Genomic DNA, 24,086 nt, shown 5'->3' on the forward strand with positions numbered 1-24,086 from the left:
GTGTCAGAAAGACTGAGTGTCAGAAAGACTGAGTGGCAGAAAGACTGAGTGGCAGCGTAAACTTTCAGTTTTAGCACTCAAAAACATCTAAAATGGGAAAGAGTTGTTGTGCGATCGACTGAACTCATAGATTTAGCAAGAAATGAGTTATCGTTTTATAGACTGCTGAAAAATAAGTTTAAGAGAGACAAATGGATCACTGCAATTCACAGAAACAACTGGATTCCAGGCACCGAAACGTGGATTTGTGGTTCCAATTTTGTATCAGGTAATGTTGGATTTTTGGGTAGCTAACGTTAAACTGTCAAATCATAAAGTTCAGTGTCCTCATCACTTTAATTTCTACAACAAATCCTGCCATGAAGTAGGTGAGTGTCAAGACTTTTGTAAGCCTTCAAGCGTTGCTTTGTGTATTTCCCCGGCGTAGAAATTAAGTACATATAAATATCAGGAAACTGGATTTGTGGCCAAATATTAATGTCCATGGACCACTGGTTCTTGGTAACTGTACCAAATATTAATGTCCATGGACCACTGGTTCTTGGTAACTGTACCAAATATTAATGTCCATGGACCACTGGTTCTTGGTAACTGTACCAAATATTAATGTCCATGGACCACTGGTTCTTGGGGTAACTGTACGGGTCACTGTCAAGTCCAACTGACGCTAATTTAAGCCGATAATCGGCTGTTATCCCGTCTTCTCCACTAGTTACAGACATTTTTGCTGATGTTTTGCCACTGAGTGTGAGTAAGGGGGCTGGTCCAGTAGGGAAGGGACGTCAACGCAGACCCTCTATATCTGATCCAGGACCAGCCAGGGTGAACATGTAATGAAACCTTTGAAAACATTTCTTGATCAGTAAAGACAAGAAATCTTGAATCCTGAGGATTGAAACCACCACAAGTTCTTCTATTCTTCAGAATCAGAATCAGAATCAGAAAAGCTTTATTGCCAGGTCAGACATAATCAGACGAGAGAACTTGACTCCGGTTTACACCGATGGCACCATTAATACGGACGCCATTTTTAGAGGAAAGGTAACACTGGGATGGGGGGGAGGAGGGTTTCTTAACAAAATAACTGCAAATTCTCTTTTTCAATACAGTATCTGCAGTACAACAAATACAACCTGACTTCCTCCTTGGAATGCAGTATAAAATGTGAATCATTAAAAAATTTACAGTGGTTTAAAACTACAATTTCACAACAGGATATATTAAATACTTAAACGGGCAGAATGTACCATCTCGTGAAAAGAAGAAAAAACATCAACTGCGTCGCAAAGGCTCATCTTTCGTCTTCACACATCCCTCCGGAAACATCTGGATCTGAGGAGACCAGATGATGTCGCCCCCTTCTGGTCTGATGTAGGACTGGAGCTGCTTCATGATGTTTCCAGATGTTTTCAGTTGGCAAACGGGTCAGCTAGTGGACTCTTCTTCTATGAAGTCATGGTTTTGTTACGGATTTAGTATGTAACCTATTGAAAGACGAAGACCTTCCCTGAAAATGACGTCTTATATGTCCCTAAAACCTGCATAGACTTTTCAATAACCGTCATAAACCTTCCGTTCATGGAGTCTGTTGGTTTGTTGGTTTGTTGATCTATTGACGGTTACCTTCTTGTGCAGCATCGGCAAGAACCTCTCAGACGAGTGAATCTGATTGGGTCTGGTGAGGTAGGAGGCGTGTCGTTGTTCTTCCATCTTTTATTTACTACGCAGTGACGTGTTCTGTGGAATATTTTCCTGCATAAAGGTCAGGGTCTTCTTGGAAGATACAGACCATTTCTGTACCGCTGTTTGAAGAAAGTCTTCTAAAAACTGGCAGCAGGTGTGGGGATTGGTTTTGAGTCCGGCCTGAAAAGGTTCAACCAGGTCGTTTTCAGTGATACCGACGTGGAGCTCTGACCCAGTAACCCATCCATCCAGTCCATAAAACCTTGGGAAATTCTGTCTTCGGATATTTCTTGGCCCAGTCTTGATGTTTCCACTCGGCCATGTCTCTTAACTAGGGCTGTCAGTTTAGCACGTTAATTAGATTCATTAATTACACTGCTAATTAACGCATTATGAAAATTAACGCAATTAATTATGAGTGGCAAAATGCGCAAGCATTTTAAATGTGTCCCATTGAGGGAGCCGTAGTTCACTTGGCAGTAACAGGTCACTTCCCTCCTGCTGCTGGTCAAACTAACAAAGCAGTGACAGACCTGGACGACTCAGGGGAGACTCAGCAAATCTTTGTTAGGGCCTTTGAACGGCAAGTTTATGTATAAAAAGAAAGAAGACGGGACTATCAACAAGAACGTGGTGATTTGTACATTTTGTAAAAAATAATGTTCCTATCAGCGGAGCTGCTCCAGCCTGAATTATCATTTAAACACTAAACATGTCCAATCCACTGTAAACGTTACAGCTACTGTACAGCTAGTGCTAGCGTGAGCTCACTTCACCAACCCACGCTTGCAAAATCCGGGAAACGAATGAGCAAAGCCACGACAGAAAAACTGACAAACTCAATTGCAAAGTGGGTTGCTGCTGATTGCAGCCGATTTCAATCGTGGAAGACGATCAAGGAGGAATGGTGTCCTGACCAAACCGTATTAAAACCACTCCCCCAGGCCAACGTGCACAGATGCACGACCAACTGAACAGGAAGATATTTTTTCTTTTGAATTTCATTCATGAAACACACTTCACCAATAAAAATGTGGATTTCCAATCTTCTCTTCTTCGTGTATTCAATTGATTAGTCATATGAGATATGAGATTAAAATGCAATTAATTAGATTAATTAATTATAAATCCTGTAATTAATTAGATTAATTTTTGGAATCGCCTGATAGCACTACTCTGAACACCACACTCCTCGTACTTCTGGATTCTCCAGGCAGCAAGCAGCTCTGGAATATGACGGCTCTGGAGGATACGGACTTCTTGGTATCTTCACATTGGATCCTTCCCTAGCCTTTGGCAGTTAACTTGAGTCTTTTTCCTCTAACAAACCTTGCTGACTATTTGCAGAAACACGTTTGATGGTCCTGCGATCACGCCCCAAAACACTTCTGCATCCCTCTGAAAGACTTAACTTTTATGACTTTTTAAAGTCGGTTTAAACGTTTTTCTGGCCCGTTTTGCCTAAAAAAAAGTTGGTGCCCACTAAACTGACCTTAGGAAGGAGGTGGACCTCTCAGCCCGACAATGATTCTTATCATACTGCTGAAACAGCAAGAAACATTTAAATGTTCCACGCTGTCCAAGTCTTGGCCCGAAGACTTGTGAATCGCAGCAGAACCTCCATTTGAAGGAACCAGAGAGTCCTGACTTCTGTAGCTTGAAGTGTCGAACCCCTAAAAACCTGCACCAGGAGATGTAGCGGTGCTGCAAAAGAGGCCTCCGCCAAGTCCTGCATTTGTGGGACTCGTTGCGTGTTTTCAGTTTATTATTTACTTTCACATTAACGGCCCTGCTGAGTTGATCAGGTGAAGAACTCTCAAAAAGACCAATCTCAGATTGTGAGACGACCGAAGAGGGAGAATGCTGAAAGGGGGAACATGTTTGGCTAAAAAACGCAAACATCAGAGATTATGGTTAAGATACGGTGGCTGAGACCCGCCATTGCTGAAAATAAAAGTAACGCTGCAAACAGAAACAAACGCCGCTGCAAATAAAAGAAACGCTGAAAATATAAAGAAACCCCGCTGCAAATAAAAAAGCCACAACGGAAGTGAATTACCGCGGACTATTTTTGCCGATGCACCGGTTTTTTTATGTGAGAGGAGAAGAACACTAACCTTTTCACTTATTTTCTCGTTCATTGTTCTTCTTATTCCTCGCTCTTCTTATTTCTTCATTTTCACTTACGTCCTCTTCGTCTTCTTCTTCTCCTCTCACATAAAAACACCAGTTTCTTTTATTTGCAGCGGCGTTTGTTTTTATTTGCAGCGTTTATTTTATTTGCAAAGCGTTTATTTTATTTGCAGCAGCGTTTCTTTTTATTTGCAGCGTTTCTTTAATTTGCAGCGGCGTTTGTTTCTGTTTGCAGCGTTACTTTTATTCTCAGCAATGGCGGGTCTCGGCCATCATATTAAGATGATCAGTCATCTGATTCTCCTCTTTAATCCCGTCTTTGTTTCAACATTTGCGAAAACAAGGCTAGCATGTGTTAAAATATGATGTTTAAATCTCATAATTATGTGAAGCAGAGAATATCTGAGAAAATACAAAAGGAGACAAACTCTCAACATCTGTTTTAAAGTTCAAGTTCAGGAGGTGAGGAGTATTGGTGTGTGTATGTGTGTGTGTGAGAGTGTGAGTCTAACAGCGGACGACAGCATCGACCTCAAGGTTTTTAGCTGCGTCAGAAATCCGAACCTCCATTAGAGGACAAAGGCCAAAACATTTGTGGACAGATGAAAGTCTGGTTATCATGTGAGTTCAGGTTTGATGACGTGCTGCCTTCACGCTCCTGATCCAGACTGAGCTTATGTTGTTTAACAAATGTACACTATTTGCACAAAGCTGCAATACTGTATTTTATGAAAAAATTAAATGTTCTCATAAATTAGCATTTTATGCCCAACTGATCCGGATTCAGGCCTGCCCTCTGGTGGAACTGTACTAAAACTAGACATGAATGTGTCATGGAAACAAGTACATGGACTCAGGAATCTTCCAGAAATGTCTGTCTAAAAGCACAGGTGGTTGTTATATCCACAAATGCAGGTTAAAGCTCTCCCATGCAGGGTAGAAGCCAGGACCATGACCCAGTAACCAGTTCCTGTACTGACCACTACAGGCTGGATTCAGTCCTGCAGTTCCTCTACAGACCACTACAAGTGAGATTCATGACTGTATTTCCTTTATTGGCCACTAGAGGTTGGATTCAGGCCTGTAGTTCCTCTATAGACCGCTTCAGGTTGGATCCAGGCCTGCAGTTCCTTTACAGACCACTGAAGCTTGGATTTAGGCCTGCATTTCCTGTACTGGAAGCCAATTTGTTAGTGGTAGTGTACCGGCCCCCTGCTGGCGCTTATCTAGAGTTTCTGTCTGAATTTTCAGATTTCCTATTTGGTTTATTGATCAGTACAGATAAATTCATCATAGTGGGGGACTTTAACATTCATACGGATGTTGAAAGCGATAATCTTAAATTAGATTTTAATTCTCTTCTAGAATCAATGGGTATCTCACAAAGAGTAAACAAACCGACACACTGTTTTAATCTTACCCTCGATCTCGTCCTCACCTACGGTTTACGGTTTACGCCTGTAAACTGTAAACTGTAAACGACAACTATTTAATAACATTTGAATTTATTATTGTCGATGTTGAATAGCAAAATAGGAGGTATTATTTTAGCAGATGTTTGTCCGATGAAGCTATTGCTAAATTTAGGGAGGCCATTGCTCATCTTACGACAGTGGAAAATAGTGATAGTGATGTAGTCGAGGCCAGTGACCTGGGTTCTACCTCTGCAGATGTTGATTTCCTTGCTAGTAACACTGCTGATTTGTTGCATTCAGCTTTAGATGAAGTTGCTCCTTTGAAAAGGAGGGTTTCCAACCTTAGGAGCTTAACTCCCTGGTATAATTCAGATATCCCCATGTTGAAACAAAACATGCATAAAATGGAAAGGAAGTGGCACTCTTGTAAGTCTGTAGACTCTTATCGTGAATGGAAAGATATTCTAATAGTATATAAAAAAAGCCTTATTAGCTTATTATTCAACGTTGATAGAGGATAACAAAAGTAACCTACGTTTTCTGTTCAGCACTGTAGCCAGGCTGACAAAGAGTCACAACTCTGTTGAGCCGTGCATTCCTGCAGCTCTCAGTAGTGAGGACTTTATGAGCTTCTTCAACAGTAAAATCATGAGAATCAGAGAAGAAATCAACCAGCCGGTTGTGGGCGTTTCTTCAGCTTTAGCGACTTCCCTACGCTCTGACTTGCCTCTAGACTGTTTTGATTCTATAGACCTCCCTGAGCTGACCTCACTCGTTAATAGAGCTAAGTCAACCACATGTATGTCAGACCCCATCTCGACTCGACTATTCAAACATATTTTTTCTCTTATTGGCACGACAATACTGACCAAATTAACCTATCCCTAAGTTTAGGATATGTACCACAGGTTTTCAAAGTCGCAGTAATTAAACCTTTACTTAAAAAACCTTCTCCTGACCCAGACACCTTAGCTAATTATAGACCAATTTCCTAAAATTATCTAAAATTGTCTGTCCTTTCTCTGTTCTTCATTCTCTCTGTCTGTTTTCTCTTTTTCCTTTCGCTTTGCCCAGCTGGGCTCCAGCAGGAAGGTCCCCCCTTATCATCCAGGTCCTGGTCCATTTCTTCCTCCTAAAGGGGATTTTTTAAAGCCACTGTTTGGTTTAAGGTTTTTCTCCCACTAGGGGAGTTTTTACCTGCCATTGTTTATGTAATGTTTATGTAATAACTGCTGGGGGGTCATGTTCTCTGGAAAACGCCTAGAGACAACTTCTGTTGGAATACATGCTATATAAATACAATTGCATTGAATTGAATTGAATTGAATTGAATTCAGGCCTGCAGATCCTCTACAGACCACTAGTGGCTGGATTCAAAAGTGACTTAAGTGAGTTAAAGTGTTCAGCTTTACAGCAGAAATAACTCATATTTCTGCTTTCAAAAATCATTTTGTTCTCAGTATCTCACATTGATGACACCTGGAGGGGTTGTCTGCGCACCTGACAACTGGGCCTTTGGGCTGCTTTGTGGGCTCCTGTACCACCAGGGATAACCAGAGGATGCTGGATGTCTCTACCTCCCCAGTTTCTGTCTTGTAAGAGCTGATAACAAGTGAGCCATCGCAGGTACCAGCAGAACCCAGCAAGTGCTCCTCTGAACTCTGACAGCACCCATTTGTATGGTACTTAGGTATTGGTGTTTGAAAGGATAAAAATTCATTTAATGTAACATTTGTTACTATTATAGGTTAGCAGGTCACGTGTAAGGGGGCTGTGTTCCCATAGGCCCCCAGGTCTGCTCGTTAAGCTCATTTGATCATTTTTTTATTAACTCTGATTCATTTGTATGAGTTCCAAACCAACACAGATCAACAGCACCAAAGGAAATCTATGTGTTACAGGAGATCAGTCAATACAGCCTGATTTATCATGGATTGAAACAAAGGTCAAAGCACACATCCTCCAAACATCTTCATCAGGGAAGGTCATGCATCTTTTACACAATGTTAAATCACATCAATCCAATTCAGTACTTTGTTGTCACTGTCATTATAATTCAGTTATAAATAACAACAAAATACCTTTTCTTAATACTGGCATCAAAAACCCCAAAACATAAGATAAGATAAGATAAGATGAATCTTTATTGTCTCCCTTAGGAGAAATTTGTCTTGGACACGAGGCACGGCGACAATCATACTCCAACAAACATAGAAACAACCCTAAAGTCTTTGCCCAAACATAGAATCAAACCACACATACACACACACACACATACAACATCCGTTAAAGATGCATGGCTTTATAGTAGAAGAGTCCAGGTGCTGAATTGCCCTGACTGCAGTCCAGATCTTTTACCAACTGAAAACATCTGGAAACATCATGAAAGCAAAGACCCAGGACTGCTGAGCAGCTCCAGCCCTACATGAAAACAGAACACCATCACATGGTCTCCTCAGATCGAGATGTTTAGAGATGTTTGCTAAAAGAAGAGATACTACACAGTGATGAACATCACTCTGGACCAACTTTAGTGAGATGTGTTGCTGCCATCAAATTCAAAATTGTGAGCTTTTCAGATCATTGCGTTTGGTTTTTACTTTGCGCAGAGCACCAACTTTGATGGAAAGCTGGTTGCACCTGGAGAGGCTGCTGGAGAAGCTTGGGGGGGGCTGAATACAGCACATCATCACATCCATACATAAGATAAGTTGGCTACTTTTAGTGGGAATATTTGACAGAGTAAAAAAATACAAATAACACAAATCTGAGATGTGGGGGCATCATTTTGTTTTTCTGTCTCAGTTTACTCACCGACCACAGTTAGCAGCATGTTGTCGAGCAGCAGAGCCACACACACCACCACCAGGACCAGCCGGGGAGACTCTCGGCTCTGATGGAGCCACGCCATGCCTGAAAACACAGAAAACACCTGTCACCTTCACCTAGATTTATTTATATTGGACTCTAAACACAGCTGCTTTACAGTGCCTGATAGCATCTCTTCATGGTTCACTTTCAACTGTGTGTTGAATGAACATCAGCTGACGTTCATCAGTATAGACGTTCATCAGTGTACAGTAGATATACATCAGTATAGATGTTCATCAGTCTAAATGTTCATCAGCTGACGTTCATCAGTATAGACATTTATCAGCGTAAATGTTCATCAGTGTAGATGTTCATCAAAGTGTAGACATTTATCAGTGTACAGTAGATATTCATCAGTGTAGATATTGATAAAAGTAGATGTTTATCAGTGTAAAAATGTATCATTGTAGAAGTTTATTAGTGTCACCTCTCCTCTCAAGTAAACTCTCAAATAAAGACCAGCAAGTCCCAAATCACCCCTCAAATAAAGATGAGCAAGTTACAAGTCAATTCTCAAATAAACACCAAGATGTCCCAAATCACCTCTTAAATAAAGACCAACAAGTCCCAAGGATACCCTACAATAAAAACCATCAAGTCCCAAGTCAACTCTCAAATAAAAACCAGCAAGTCCTCAGTCACCTCTCAAATAAGTAACAACAAGTCCCATGTAACTTCTCAAGTAAAGACCATCAAGTCCCAAGTCACCTCACAAATAAAAACCAGAGAGTCTCAAGTCATTCCACAAATAAAAACCAGTAAGTCCCAAGTCAACCCCCAAATAAATACAAATGAGTCCCAAGTCAACCTTCAAATAAAGACCAACAAATTCTACATCAACTCTCAAAGAAAGAAGTCCCAAGTCACCTCTCAGATAAAGACCATCAAGTCCCAAGTCAACTCTCAAACATAAACCAGCAAGTCCCAAGTCAACCCTCAAATAAAGACCAAAAAGTCATATGTCAACGCTCAAATAAAGAAGTCCCAAGTCACCTCTCAAATAAGGACCAACGAGTCCCGAGTCACATCTCAAATAAAAACCATCAAGTCCCAAGTCAACCCTCAAATAAAGACCAAGACCATTAATAAAAAATAAAAAATAATAAAGACCATTCGTAATTCCAGTGCTTTTCTTTTCAAATTATATTTAGCTCTAACTTTGTATGATTGCTATTCAATTCAATTCAACTTAATTTATTTGTATAGCGTCAAATCATAACAAATGTCATCTCATGATGCTTCACAACATGAAAAACAGAGATAAAAGTGATCAGATATAACACATCATAAAACATCAGCATCGGAGAAACAGAAGAACAGCAAAACATCCAAAAACACAGTAACATCTACTAGCTGACTCTAAGCATAGGATTTTTCGTACAGGAAGGTTTTAAGCCGACTCTTAAAGGCAGAGAGTGTGTCCGCCTCTCGGACCAAGACTGGAAGATTATTCCAGAGGTTAGGGGTCTGAAATCTGAAGGCTCTGCCTCCCATTCTGCTTTTTATTATCGTCATTGTTGTACGGCCAGACTCAGGTTAAACTCTTTCTAAAGCATGAAAAAAGGACAAACAAATAATTGCCACGGAACATCATTTATCTTATATGATTAAAAAAAAAGAAATGAATGATGAATCAGATGAAAACTACAATATCTACTGATCTTCTGCCCTCAGTTGTCATGAATATTTCCACAGAACAATTTGCTACATCATCCTTGGAAGAGAAAAGATTGATGGCAACGTCATCTCCACGGTTTTGCCATGAATGAATGAATTAATTAATCTTTATTTCGGCTTGTACACACTTTTTTACAAAACAACCCTAAAGAGATCAAATGTTTGTCGTAAAGATGATTAATTTAGCATACGTGTTTCCGCTGCCGTTGTCTTTTTCATGTCACGTGACACCTTCTTTAACTCTCAACCTGAAGGGAAACTGAGATATTGTTTTAATATCAGAGACGTTCAGAGCAGCTAGCTCACTAACGTCACACACGAAAATAATAAATAAATCCACAGTAAAATGGGAGATATGTATGATACCTTTGTTGTACTGAACCCGGTGACATCAGCGGGCAGCTGAACACAGAATGAGAGCTCCTTCATATCATATCTGATCTTTAATAAAACGGCAGAGCGGGCTGTCGTTATCAGACTCCAAATATAAGTCTGAACCCTCACGCTACAGCTGCTTTTAAAGCCCAGGCTTGGTGTCTGACTGGGAGAGTAAACATCTGAGCACTGGATGCTCCCACTAATAAGTGTAAATCTCAACATATCTACTGATTGGTGACCCAGACCGCTGCAGTGAGTGTTTCTGGGACAACACTGAGCCCGTCCTAAATGAAAGGAGTCATATAAACTCCACATATGACCAGCAGTAAAGACTTACAAGAATGCACTCAAAACTAACGTCCCAAGTGCAGTCTCATGCCCAAGTCAACAAGGCCCAAACGTAATCAGTGTTTCTGGAACCAAAGGGGTCATCACTTCACACAGAGAGCTCTGCATGTGCTGATGGGGCGCAATAGCCAATGAGCTGCTAGAGCTCAGCTATGTCCCGCCTCCCCCCTCTAGATTGACGCAGCAGTGATTTGAATCTTTTCAGATTTGTGAGAGAAAAAGTGAGGAAGACGGTTCAAAACCAGAGAAGAAGAAGGAAGAGAAAAATGGAACCCAGAAAGATGATCACACTGAGACATTTTGATTTGTTGATCTCAGAATCTGGGTGTTGGGTCACCAATTGGGGCTTTTGGGTGTACAATTTGGGGTTTTGAGTCTCAGATTTTGGGTTTTTGGGTTATCAGATTCTGGGCGTTGGGTCTCCAAATCTGGGTGTTGGGTCTCAGATTCTTGGTTTTGAATCTCTGATTTTAAGTGTTGGGTCTCCGATTGTGGGTTTTGGGTTATCAGATTCTGGGTTTTGGGTCTCCGATTGTGGTTTTTTTTTTGGTCTCTAATTCTGTGTGTTGGGTTTCTGATTGTGGATTTTTGGGTCTCCGATTGTGGGTTTTTGATCTAGGATTGTGGATTTTGGGTCTCCGATTGTGGGTTTGGGTCTCAGATTCTGGGTGTTGGGTGTTGGGTTTCCGATTCTGGGTGTTGGGTCTCCCATTGTAGGTTTTGGGTTATGAGATTCTGGGTCTTGTGTCACCAATTGTGGGTTTTGGGTGTACAATTCTGGGTTTTTGGTCTGAGATTCTGAGTGCTGAGTCTCCGATTCTGGGTGTAGGGTCTCCAAATGTGGGTGTTGCTTCTCAAATTCTGGGTTTTGGGTCTCCGATCGTGATTTTTGGGTCTCAGATTCTTGATTTTGAATCTCTGATTTTAAGTGTTGGGTGTCCGATTGTGGGTTCTGGGTCTCTGATTTTGTTTTTTTTTTGTCTCTAATTCTGTGTGTTGGGTTTCCGATTCTGGGTGTTGGGTCTCCAATTGTAGGTTTTGGGTTATGAGATTCTGGGTTTTGTGTCACCAATAGTAAGTTTTGGGTGTACAATTCTGGGTTTTTGTTCTCAGATTCTGGGTTATGGGTCACCGATTTTAGGTGTAGGGTCTCCAAATCGGGGTTTTGGGTTATCAGATTCTGGGTTTTGGGCCTCCGATTGTGTTTTTTTTTTTGTCTCTAATTCTGTGTGTTGGGTCTCCGATTGTGGGCTTTTGATCTAGGACTGTGGGTTTTGGGTCTCAGATTGCAGGGTTTGGGTCTCAGATTCTGGGTGTTGGGTCTCCGATTATAGGTGTTGGGTTTCCGATTCTGGGTGTTGGGTCTCCCATTGTAGGTTTTTCCGTTATGAGATTCTTGGTTTTGTGTCACCAATTGTGGGTTTTGGGTGTACAATTCTGGGTGTTGGGACTCTGATTCTGGGTTTTGAGTCTTTGATTCTGGGTGTTTGTTCTCGAATTCTGGGCTACGGGCATATTCTTTGGGCAGCAATGAACTCATCCTCTCATACACGAGGTTTCTGCTGTTTCCATTATCTCTAGGTTTTTCCACGTATTTCCAAGTCTTTCCTAAGTTTTAAGTAAGAAAGGATTTAGAGATGGGTTTAAAGTTTCTGGCGGAGGAGGTTCATCGTGTCACCGGGGTGGTGAATGTCAGCCTGAAGTCAGCCGACCCTTTTCTGTCTGCTGATTGTTTTGGATGCCTTTTTTCCTGCTTCCTAACACAATTATCTCACATACACACACCTCCCCTCTGTCTCTTATCTCTGTCCATCTCATTTGTTCAGCTTCACCTCTCTCGCTCTTCTGTCTTCTGTTCATGGAAAACTGATCTGAAACGTAGTTTAGCTTCTAATTCATCCGGGTAAAACATCGGTAGGATCCAAGAGTCCCGAGTTCACTGAGATTCAATCAAACATGTTTATATGAACATATCCATGTGAGTGACAGGCGTCACGTCAGCCTGATTATAGGCTAAAGATAAAACAGCCTGGATCATTGGAAAATAAGTCAAATAGAAAATGCATATATACAGGACTGTCTCAGAAAATTAGAATATTGTGATAAAGTTCTTTATTTTCTGTAATGCAATTAAAAAAACAAAAATGTCATACATTCTGGATTCATTACAAATCACCTGAAATATTGCAAGCCTTTTATAATTTTAATATTGCTGATTATGGCTTACAGTTTAAGATTAAGATTCCCAGAATATTCAAATTTTTTGAGATAGGATATTTGAGTTATCTTAAACTGTAAGCCATGATCAGCAATATTAAAATAATAAAAGGCTTGCAATATTTCAGTTTATTTGTAATGAATCCAGAATGAATGACATTTTTGCATTACAGAAAATAAAGGACTTTATCACCATATTCTAATTTTCTGAGACAGTCCTGTATAAAACATTCCTCTTTATAGTTGGAATAAAACATTTTTTACCTTTTCTCACGACATGATTTTAAATAGAAAATAAATAAACAAAAGTATTCCAACTTCATGGGCTACAGTGTACATAACACACTTTATACACTTTATAATTAAACCATAAAGCAAATCCAAAATGAATATCAAAATATAAGGCCACCCAAACTGCATAGATCCTCTGAACGTGAGGACTGAAAACGTCTCTCTGACTGTTAAGTCTAAAAGTGAAAAGAACAACTTGTTTTCTGTGTTAAAGAACCAGAGTGAACAGCCGGTGGGTCCTACCTGAAGAAGTGATGCTCTCGTTGTTTGCCGCTCCGCTACTGACCGGCCAACTTTATATCCGGCCTGAGGGGAGGAGGGACAGAAGGACAGAGGAGAGGAGGCAAGGAGAGGACGTGAGGGGATGAATGTTCCATCTCTTTTATTCTGATGAGGATAAAACCAGACAACATGGAGACACGCACATCTACACACCAACAGACACTCCCTCCAACCCGTGTGTGTTCGTCCACGCATCGTTCTGGGGACCGACTGTCGGTGTGCAGCTTTGTGAGGACATTTGTTCTAACTGGGGACGTGACGGGCTGTTTCAAGCTCGGACATTGTTTTATTAGTGTTCAGATGAGAAGCAGGCTGGGGTCTGAGCTGGGAAGAGATTTTTGTCTGCTTCATGAGCCAGTGACTGCATCATGTAAGCAAGGGTCCTCGTAAATACAGCAGTACAGACGCGTGTGTGTGCCAGTGTTTCAGTAATTGTGAGCATCTGCTGTTCTTTTGTTGAAGCCGTGGAACAACCTGCAGGCTGCAGACCTTATCACACACACTCATCTCCACACACACTCACCTACACACACACACACACACACACACACACTCATCTACACACACGTGCTGCAGCGCTGTTTACACTACAGCAGGACGTGCTTCATGTATGTTTGGCACACATGTTACACACTCCTCAGGACAGCAGAAGTCCTGAATAAACACTTGTTAAACCTCTTATTTCAATAGATAGATAGATAGATAGATAGATAGATAGATAGATAGATAGATAGATAGATAGATAGATAGATAGATAGATAGATAGATAGATAGATAGATAGATAGATAGATAGATAGATAGATAGATAGATAGATAGATAGATAGATAGATAGATAGATAGATAGATAGATGTGCATGTATTTAGTTATTGGCTTGTTATCTGTTTAAAGGGGACCTATAATGGCATCTAATCCCTATTTTAAACAGGGAATGAATGTCTTAAAAACAAGCTTTTGATTTTTTTTGCTAAATAAATTAGAAATTCAGCCTCTGAGCCATGTCTTTATCTTCCCATTCTCTAACCTCATTATCTATGAGTGATTCTGAGTGGGCGGGGCTATGATAATGAGGCTCTGTGCTGATTGGCTGCCTGACGCGATGACGCGATACACCGCTACAAAAAAATAGTGGAAGCTCCGGCCGGCGGAGTTACCGTGTCCTAACACCGTCTCATAACTGCAGGCGATGCGAGCGAGCGTCAGCGACAAAATCAATTCCATTGCTTTATTTTCTATTGGACTGTCCTAACTGGCCGCAGCGACGCAGCGCACCATTTTGAGCTGGCCGTTTCCTGCCACTTGCGTTGAAAGCCGGTTAAAAGCGCTGTAGGAAACGGTCATGGATGAGGAACGGCTGATCCAGTTAGTTGAAATGAGAAGTTATCTCTATGATTCCTCCTCATTTCACTATAAAAACCTCAATAAAGTGGCAGCTGCTGGAGGGAGATGGACAGAGAGCGTCCGATGTCACGCAGTGCTACGATAGTCGGACGCTCGCATGCAGTTACACAGTTTTATAGTTGTGGGCGTGGTTTGCATTTTGGTTACGTAACGAAAATGCGCCGAATCTGAACGGCTCGTAGATCCACATCACACTGGACGGCTCATCCGGGCGGCTGTACAGACACGGCAGAATTTGGTTGCTTTCCTCCTTCTCTGAGTTGTCAGGCTGAGGGGAGACCACTTTATATGTTAAAGCAAGAGAAAATATGGTTTTCATAATAAATCCCCTTTAAGTTTATTGATATGGTGCATTTTTCCACCAATAAAAGAGGCGATGTCCTTTTGAACTGTGTGTGTGTGTGTGTGCGTGCGTGCGTGCGTGCGTGCGTGCGTGCGTGCGTGCGTGCGTGCGTGCGTGCGGGCGGGCGTGCGTGCGTGCGTGTGTGTGTCTGCGTGCGTGCATGTGTGTGTGTGTTCATACCGGCTGCTGTTTCCACGTCACCCGTGATCATTTTCCAAATCATCCACCTCTGGTTGCAGACGTGCTTTTTCCCTCCCAGGCAGCTGCTGGTCTCCGGTCATGGCTGCAAAGGCTGCAGATAATGTCAGGGAGGCCCCAGGGCACCCAGGGGTCCTGCATGCTGGGGGCAGGGCAGAGCTCCCAGAGAGGCTCCAAGCCTTCTGCTGACGACAGGACAGTGATGTCCTAGTCAGGTTGGTGGGGTTGGTCCCCACCTTTAACCCTTTAAACCTTTAAAGCCTCGCTGTAAACAGCAAACACTGAGCCAACAAATATGTATGTGGAATTTGGAATGATCTATCAATCTATCTATCTAATTATCTATCAAATTATCAATCTATCTGTCTGTCTGTCTGTCTGTCTGTCTGTCTGTCTGTCTGTCTGTCTGTCTGTCTGTCTGTCTGTCTGTCTGTCTGTCTGTCTGTCTGTCTGTCATTCTGTCTGTCTGTCTGTCTGTCTGTCTGAGCTTTCAATCTTGGTCATACTGGATCTAAGCTCAGCTTTTGATACAGTAGATCATCACATTTTATTAAATAGACTTAGAAGTCTGGTGGGTGTCTCTGGCATTGTTTTAGAATGGTTTTATTCCTATCTCACCGGTTGACGATTTTTTAAGTATGGACACATGCTGCTCAAGATTTCATTAAATAAATGATGGGGTTCCCCAAGGACCAGTTTTAGACCCATTACTTTATAGCCTACATGTTTCCACTTGGGGATTCATCAGGAGACATGGCGTTGATTTTCACTGCTATGCTGATGATACACAAGTTTACATCACTGTGTTTCCTGATGACATAGAACCAATTCATGTTCTTTTAGAGATAGAGATTTTAGTATTTTAGAGATAACTTCTTACAGCTTAACCAGGACAAAACTGAAGTCTTAATTATGGGTCCTGAAAACAAGAGAGAGATCATTTTAACAAAACTGCAACATTCAAATCTTCTAAGTGTGTGAGAAATCTGAGTGTTCTTTTTGACTCTGAGCTGGATTTCGTTTCACATATTAGAAATGTAACAAAGACAGGATTTAATCATCTTAAAAACATCGCCATTCCTGTCTCTTGCCAGCACGGAGGTGTTGATGCATGCTGTTATTTCTAGTAGAATAGACTACTGTAATGCCCTGCTCTCTTCCTATAATTTATTTTGTTAAGTTTACAACTACTACAGAATTGAGCCGCACGTGAGCTGACGAGGACCAGAGGGCAGGACCACATTACACCAGTCTCAAAATCACTGCACTGGCTCCCTGTGCGTTTCAGGGTTGATTTTAAGGTTCTTTTATTAGTTTATAAATGTCTTGATGGTCTCAGGCCTTCTTATTTATCTGGTCTGCTTTTAAATTATGAGCCCTGTGGTCCTGAGGTCTTCTGGTACCGGCCTTTTAATTGTCCTAAAGTAAGAACAAAAACCTTTGGCGAGACCTCGTTCCACTACTGTAGTCCTCACCTGTGGAACAATACCAGATAACCTAAGGGCCGCAGAGACTATTGAGATTTTTAAAAAGAGGCAAGAGGCAAGAATTGTATTTATTTTATTAGTGTGGTTTAGTTTATTGTTATCTAGTTATTTCTCATTATTTTAACTACTTATTTTTCAATTATTTCATTATGTACTTTTATATTAACTTTTTTTAATTTTGTTTTAAGGTTTATTTTAATGTTGTTTTTACTTTTTCATATGTTAACTCCACTGCTTCTCCTCATGGGGATCTTCCACACCGGGGACTCCACCTAGATCCCCAAGATATCGTTTGTCACCGCAGCGTCAAGCCAGGTATTTATTTATTTATTTATTTATTTATTTATTTATTTATTTATTTATTTATTTATGATCTTTTTTATTTTTATGATGTTCGTGATTATCTTTTCCCATCTGTGTGGGGGAGGAGGTATATCTGTGCTGTGTGGGTATTAATGTGAGGATAGGTGTGAAAATGACCTGAGTGTGTTGGTTTTTCTATGTTAAATGTTGATTTTATTATGTAAAGCACTTTACTTTGTGTTACAATTGTATAAAAAGTGTGATATAAATAAAGTTTGATTTGATTTGATTAGGTTAGGTAGGCAGGTTTAGATACGTCAAAGTTATGTTTAGGTTAGGTGGGGGAGGGTATATAGGTCAGGACCAGTTTAAGTTAGGTGGGGGGATTTAGATACGTCAAGGTTAGGTTTAGGTTAGGTGTGGGTTAAATCAGTCAGGTTAGGTTTAGCTTAGGTGGGGGAGTAAACAGGTCGGGTTAGGCTTAGGTTAGGTGGGGGGGTAGGTTGGTCGGATTAGTTTTAGTTATAGGCTTACATAAGGTTAGGTTTAGGCATAAAAACTGTCACATCTACCTCAGAAAAAAACTGTTTTATTTATTATTTATTTATTTAAAGGTTTAGTTATCAGGGACAATGCACGTTAATAATACATTTAAACAAATGTAAAATATGCCAGAATTAGCTAAAAAGGCTATTTTGCATCTGCTGTCCGTGGACTGGTGTAAAATAGTCAACCTAAAAGAAAAATTATTAAGATATAATCAATAAAACATTTCCAAATAAGACGCTACATCAGAATAAAGATTAAAAGGTAAGAGACTAAGCTAAAACACATACACACACAGGTTAACATAAACTCAACAACAGACAATTGCTACAAACGAAAACAGAACAACATGAAGCAGCAACAGTAACATCAACATTAATAACACGAGACACAGTAACACACTAACAGGCCAAAAACAAACCAGACAAAAGCACTAAACACAGAATAAAAAGCCATGCACAAAAAGCAACAGTGTAACTAGACAAACTAATAGGCAACATGACAGGTGGATCAGACAAACACCGACAGGCAGCGCAGCAAGACAGGAAAATGTAATGTTGACAGCCTTGTCCACTAATTAACCACTTTTTTAGATAAAACTTAAAAGAAGCATTATTTGATTGGTTTCTAATCTCAGTTGGTATGAAGTTCCACTCACGAGCAGCCCTGATTGAAAATGCAGACTGGCTAAAAGCACTTTTCCTAAAGTGGACCACACAATCTCCTCTAGCTGCACTCTGTGTGGATGTTGATGCCATCCACGATTAGTTTTTGTCTCAATTTTGACTTTCTGTGTCGTTATTATGTCAATTCGTTGAATTAGTTTCTGTGGTCATGTCGCACTTCCTTTTTTTAGACAAATGAGCTTACACAGAGGAACGCCTGTGTTGGATTTCTTAGTTGAATTTGTTGAGTTTGTTTTTCTATCATCATCTGTTAAATCAGCTTTAATCACCTGTAAACGCTCTCACATCCGCCCGCCTGAGAGACGCAGCTTCAGCTCTAATGAGTCTTTATCGTGACCTTTCAAACCACATGAGTAAAACCACACACACACCTTCAAACACGCTGCGCTGCAGCTCTTCAGACAGCTCTAGCTGTCTTAGGTAGAGCTGTCTACATGTATCAGCTCCCCAGGTGTGTTTTAATCTCTCTGTGGTCTCTGCAGTGTCACATATCAAACATCCCGCCTCACCTGAGGCCGTGGGGCTTCCAGGAAGGAAGGGAAGGCGGCGCTGTCTTTGCCGACTGATGCGGTCGAGCTTCAAACGCTCCTTCAAAACTTCTGAGACCCGGGCGGCTGAGAGAGGATGGATCAGAAGGAGGGGATGGCTATAAAAACAGATGCACCTGAAGGCAACAGGACACTCAGGACCGGCAGTCTCAAGGCTTTCTGCAGCATCTGACAACAACAAGAGAAATCTGCCTTTTTATACTTTAAAAAACCTTTTTTATGACCAAGAGGAGACATTTGAAGATCCAAACAGGACTGGCTTAAAAATAACTTAAATTCCAGCATTTAGAAATATAAAAGAAAACAAGTAAAACGCTTGCTTAGAGGCGCAGAAACATTGAACAGTGCTGAATTTAAAGAGAGAGTGTTTTATTGAAGGCGAGAGGATGTGGATGTTGCGCAGCGTCCTGTGTGTGTCTCTGGTCTGGGGTCTGGCTCTGGACTCCAACACCATCAGATCTTCCAAAGAGGTGACGCCGCAGACCTCCGAGCCACCGGTGAGAACATGAACCTACCTCCACCTACTTCTCCTGCTCCTATCACTGCAATCCTTTAAAGGGTTTGCTCCAATTCTCTAATTAGCTCGGAGACTAGTGTGTACATACGTGTGTGTGTGTGTGTGTGTGTGTGTGTGTGTGTGTGTGTGTGTGTGTGTGTGTGTGTGTGTGTGTGTGTGTGTGTGTGTGTGTGTGTGTGTGTGTGTGTGTGTCTGTGTGTTTTACTGAAGGTGTCAGACTGTCAAGTTTTATCTAAGGTCAAAAAATTCATAATCATTAGGTCAAAAAATGAAAAAAGAAGTCTGTTGCTTTATTTAAAAAATAAATAAATTAGGAAGAGGTTTTCAGTGTGATGGCAGAAGTCACATTTGACTGGAACAAATCAAAATGAAAAATACCACGAGGATTTTCAAAAACAACAACAAAAAGAGTATTAGTAGTTGTAGAGTGGTCTAGTGGGCAGTTATGGGGTTAAGTCAGCAATGCAGTGGTTTAGTTGTGGTTTAGTGGGAAGTTGTGGTGTTTAGCGGTGGTTTAGTTAAGGTTTGCGAGTGGTTTAGTGGGCAGTGCAGTGGCTTCAGCAGTGGTTTAGCAGTGGTTTAGTGAGCAGTGCAGTGGTTTAGCAGTGGTTTAGTGCGGTTTAGCAGTGGTTTAACAGGCAGTGCAGTGGTTTAGCAGTGGTTTAGTGGGCTGGACAGTGGTTTAGCAGTGGTTTAGTGTGGTTTAGCAGTGGTTTAACAGGCAGTGCAGTGGTTTAGCAGTGGTTTAGTGGGCTGGACAGCCCACTAAACCTAAAAGTGGGCAGTGCAGTGCTTTAGCGTGGTTTAGTTGTGGTTTAGCAGTGTTTTAGCGGGCAGTGAAGTGGTTTAGCAGTGGTTTAGTGACCAGTGCAGTGGTTTAGCAGTGGTTTACAGTGGTTTAGTGGGCTGGACAGTGGTTTAGCAGTGGTTTAGTGACCCGTGCAGTGGTTTAGCAGTGTTTTAGTGACCAGTGCAGTGGTTTAGCAGTGGTTTAGTGGGCTGGACAGTGCTTTAGCGGGGGTTCAGTGCACTGAACCCCCGCTTTTGGCTGAGAAAAGTAATGCCCATCGAGGCACGATGGAGACGCATCTAAAGATGTATGCCATGCATGGGTGCACGTTCCGGTTCAGGCTACGTTAACGGATAGGTTTTTTTTGTCACCATAGTAAAAACCCCATCCGAATGAATGGGGCCATTTGGCATGGATTTTGACAATAAAATTTCCTTAAATCACAGCTTCATGAAGTTTTAATATGTTGAAGTCCACAGCGTGCCGAGTCGGGAAACATTTGTATGATGTCTCTACGATAACCTGTTGCCTAGCAACAAGATTCCAAAGTCAAATGTAATTTTTTTTTTATTGACAGTTAAAACTTGCAAAAACTGTAATTATTGGCATGATTAGGTTGCACGTTCCTTTAGTGCCAATCGGGCCGAGTGTTTGAACGTTTGAATGATGTCTCTACGATAAAGTATGGCCGAGTAAAAAGGTACGGAATTTTTGCCCTTTTTCTTGCTTGCTACAGTAGCCGCTAGCATTGCCACGGTAACACTTTTGACTGAGAAAAGTAATGCCCATCGAGGCACGATGGAGACGCATTCAACGATGTATGCCATGCATGGGTGCACGTTGCGGTTCGGACGAAAAAGTATGCAGAATAAGAAGAAGAAGAAGAAAAGGGAAATCATTTCTGGATACTAATATATCGCATTCAGGTTGTTAGCAAAATGGTAGCAACATTGCCCTTTTATGCCAATTTTCTGCCAATTTTCATGCCTATATCACCAACCAAACAATTACATCACTTAATTGATCGAACAAGGTGGCGGCCATCTTGAAAAATGGGCGCCAACTTGAAATTTAAAGTGGCCCGGACAATTTTCTTGAATGTTTTCTTAAGTATGTTTATTGACGTTGACATGGAGCTGAATGGAGGTTGCATCTCGCCCAAAAATAGCACAAATGGTCAGAAATAAAATAAAACTGTCACATTATTTAGATGATATGGGATTATAGCAGGATCAGTGCAGATGAGCGCAGAACTGAGACAGGTATCTGTGTTCTGTCCTTCAGAGGGGAGGCTGCAGCAACAGAGCTCAGAGGAGGCCGTCGCCCAACCACAGACGGGTGGACAGACGGCCAGAACCCGACACGGACGGGCAGGCGGACGGCGAGGGCTTCAACAGGACCAAAGGTGGGTGATGGAAGCAGGGGTGTCCCCCCTTATGATCCAGGTCCTGCTCAAGGTTTCTTCCCTCCTAAAGGGGAGTTTTCCTTGGCACTGTTTGGCTTAAGGCTTTTCTCCCACTATAGGAGTTTTTACCTGCCATTGTTTATGTAATAATTGCTCGGGGGTTCATGTTCTGGGTCTCTGGAAAGCGTCTAGAGCAGGGGTCTGCAACCTGCGGCTCCGGAGCCGCATGCAGCTCTTCCTCCTCATTGTAGCGGCTCCCTTTGGCCTTGGAAAATCATATTATTAGTTTATTTTTTTTCGGCAGTTATCTTGGAGTCTGAGTTGATGCCATCTAACTTTAAAATAACTATTTTTAATTTCTATATTTCTATATTTATTTTTAAAGCTGCTAAGCTGCAGCTAAATGTTTTATTTATATTAAATTGGGGTAGTTTCTATTTTACTTTTACACAAATATAGACTGAAATAGTCCTACAGTTTAATTTATTTCAAAATACGCCTACAAATGCACACTGCACTTCTTGTTATATTTAGGGGTTGTAACATAAATAAAAGATGAAAACTTTTAAAATCTCTGTTATTTCTTGCGGCTCTCGACAACAGAATAAACAACAGAAGTAGGGGCAAAATGGCTCTTTTGATAATAAGGGTCCCCTGGTCTGGAGACAACATCTGTTGTATTAGACGCTATACAAATAAAATTGAATTGAATTGAATTGAATACAATTGAATTTTAATGAAATTGAATTGAAAATGTCCCAGAATGCAGTGCAGCAGGCCCTCCCGGCTGACCCCTGTGTGTGTGTTTCAGCTCCGGAGATGGCGAGCTGCGTGCGGTCCGGGGACTGCGCCGCAGACCTCTGCTGCGTGCGCTACCTGACGGGGAAGCGGTGCCAGAGGATCCCGGTGGAGGGCGAGGCCTGTCTGCTGCGCGGCCCCACCAAGCTGAAGAGGAACCTGGGCCGCTGCGACTGCGCCGCCGGACTCAGCTGCGCCGCCGCCGGCCGGGCGGAGGCCGGCAAGAGCAAGCGCCAGGGCGTGTGCAGGCCCCGGGACTCACGGGGCCACAGGAGGACCGGCAAGAAGAGGAGGACGGCAGAGGAGAGCTGCTGGACTGAATGAACTTAACTTAACTTAACTTAAATGAGTCTGTAGTTTGATGGTAGATGTGGGCGTGGCATGGCCGCGTCCGACCGCCACGCTGGAAGCGTTTAGATGTGAGCTTCTCCTCGGATGACACGGGAAGAGTTGCTGCAGCGGAGCCCAGCAGGGGTCCCCCCACCGAGGTCCAGGGCCCCTCGCTGGGCCCCTAAATCTAGAGACACGTATTCTGTCACTTCATTGTTTGAATTGTTCAGGAAACAATTAAATAAACGATAATGACACGGTCCGCTTCAGTCTGGGTTTGATTTACAGCTCCTCATCACCGGGGGGGGGGAAATATGACCGGGCCCCTTTGCAGCCTGGAGCCGAGACACAGAGGAGGAAATAAGCTCGGCGGCCGGGCTACTATCAACAATTTACCACAAAACTCTCATGTTCTTGCTGCCAGTGTGTGTCTGTGATTGTTCTAAAGGCTGGATTATGGTTCTGCAACAAATCCACACCATGCCTATGTCTTAGGTTGCGCCGCGTCGCGCACCCCACGCCGCACGCCACGCCGCACGCCACGCCGCACGCCACGCCGTGTCTGACCTGCACCTCCCACAAATTGTAACTAGGCGTCGAGGTGACGCAGACCCAATGCAGACCGAGAGGGCTGTGATTGGTTCCCTTGGTAGCAATGCATTTCCGGTTCGTGAAGCAGTAGTGAATTTTCATCGCTCTTTTCTTCATGTATGTGTAATCTTTTTTGTTTTGGTTTTTTGCACAATAGTTGTCCTTAACTCTTTGATTCACTGTGACCGGAAAAGTCGGATAATCCATTCAGGAAAAGATCACAACCCCCTAGCGCTCTGGGGGGGGTACTGCACCGCGGAGAAATGGAGTGTTGGAGAAGTCTGAAGGGTTCACGACGGCGTCACGGCAACGGTGTAGGCTCTGCGTTGGTTTAACGCAGAACCTTAAATCAGGCTTAACTGTATCTACCTGTAAACCTGCTCCCTGACCAGGGTGCAGCTTCTGTCCCGGTGCCGGGGATGAATCTCTACTAACAACGTCAGGTTCATCTCCCACAGCAGGAGGATTAGGACCAACAAAATGTGCATCTAGCTTTGGCAATTTGGCTTTTTCTTGCTCCCTTTTTTCTTTTTCTTTGCATTTTAAAGCTCCACTTTTGTGTTTCTAACTCCCGCTCATGTTTAGACTGCAGGATTACTGCTCTGTTGACAAGTGATCCATGATGACGTTGATAGACGGCTGTTGATGACCAACCATTTTACCCAAAATACATTTGGAGATTCACTTGCAATTTTGGTTTTAATGTTAACTGTGAGTGTGAAAATCTCAGCACAACATATGTTTTCATGGATACAAGGAAAGGCTTCTCCTGACAGATGTGTAGGAATTATTCAAAGATCGAATGTCGTTTTTTGAGCCAAACTGTGGCGGATAGAGGTTGGTCTGCC

At 42.1% G+C, this 24,086-nt stretch overlaps 1 protein-coding gene across 1 annotated transcript in view; it reads right to left on the bottom strand.

The window, feature by feature from the left end:
- The window catches only part of LOC133451196 (chromaffin granule amine transporter), a 35,396-nt gene extending 22,125 nt beyond the window's left edge, over window positions 1–13,271 (bottom strand). Inside the window, exons 1-2 of the mRNA XM_061730162.1 lie at window positions 13,257–13,271; window positions 8,046–8,144 (exon numbers count right to left, since the gene is read on the bottom strand). Of these exons, the coding sequence (XP_061586146.1) occupies window positions 8,046–8,142 (97 nt within the window). The 5' untranslated portion in view covers window positions 8,143–8,144; window positions 13,257–13,271. The remainder of the gene's footprint in view (window positions 1–8,045; window positions 8,145–13,256) is intronic.
- Between the last annotated feature and the right edge of the window lie 10,815 nt (window positions 13,272–24,086).

The sequence above is a fragment of the Cololabis saira genome, chromosome 9 (genome assembly GCF_033807715.1).
Source record: "Cololabis saira isolate AMF1-May2022 chromosome 9, fColSai1.1, whole genome shotgun sequence".
NCBI classification, from domain to species: Eukaryota; Metazoa; Chordata; class Actinopteri; order Beloniformes; family Belonidae; genus Cololabis; species Cololabis saira.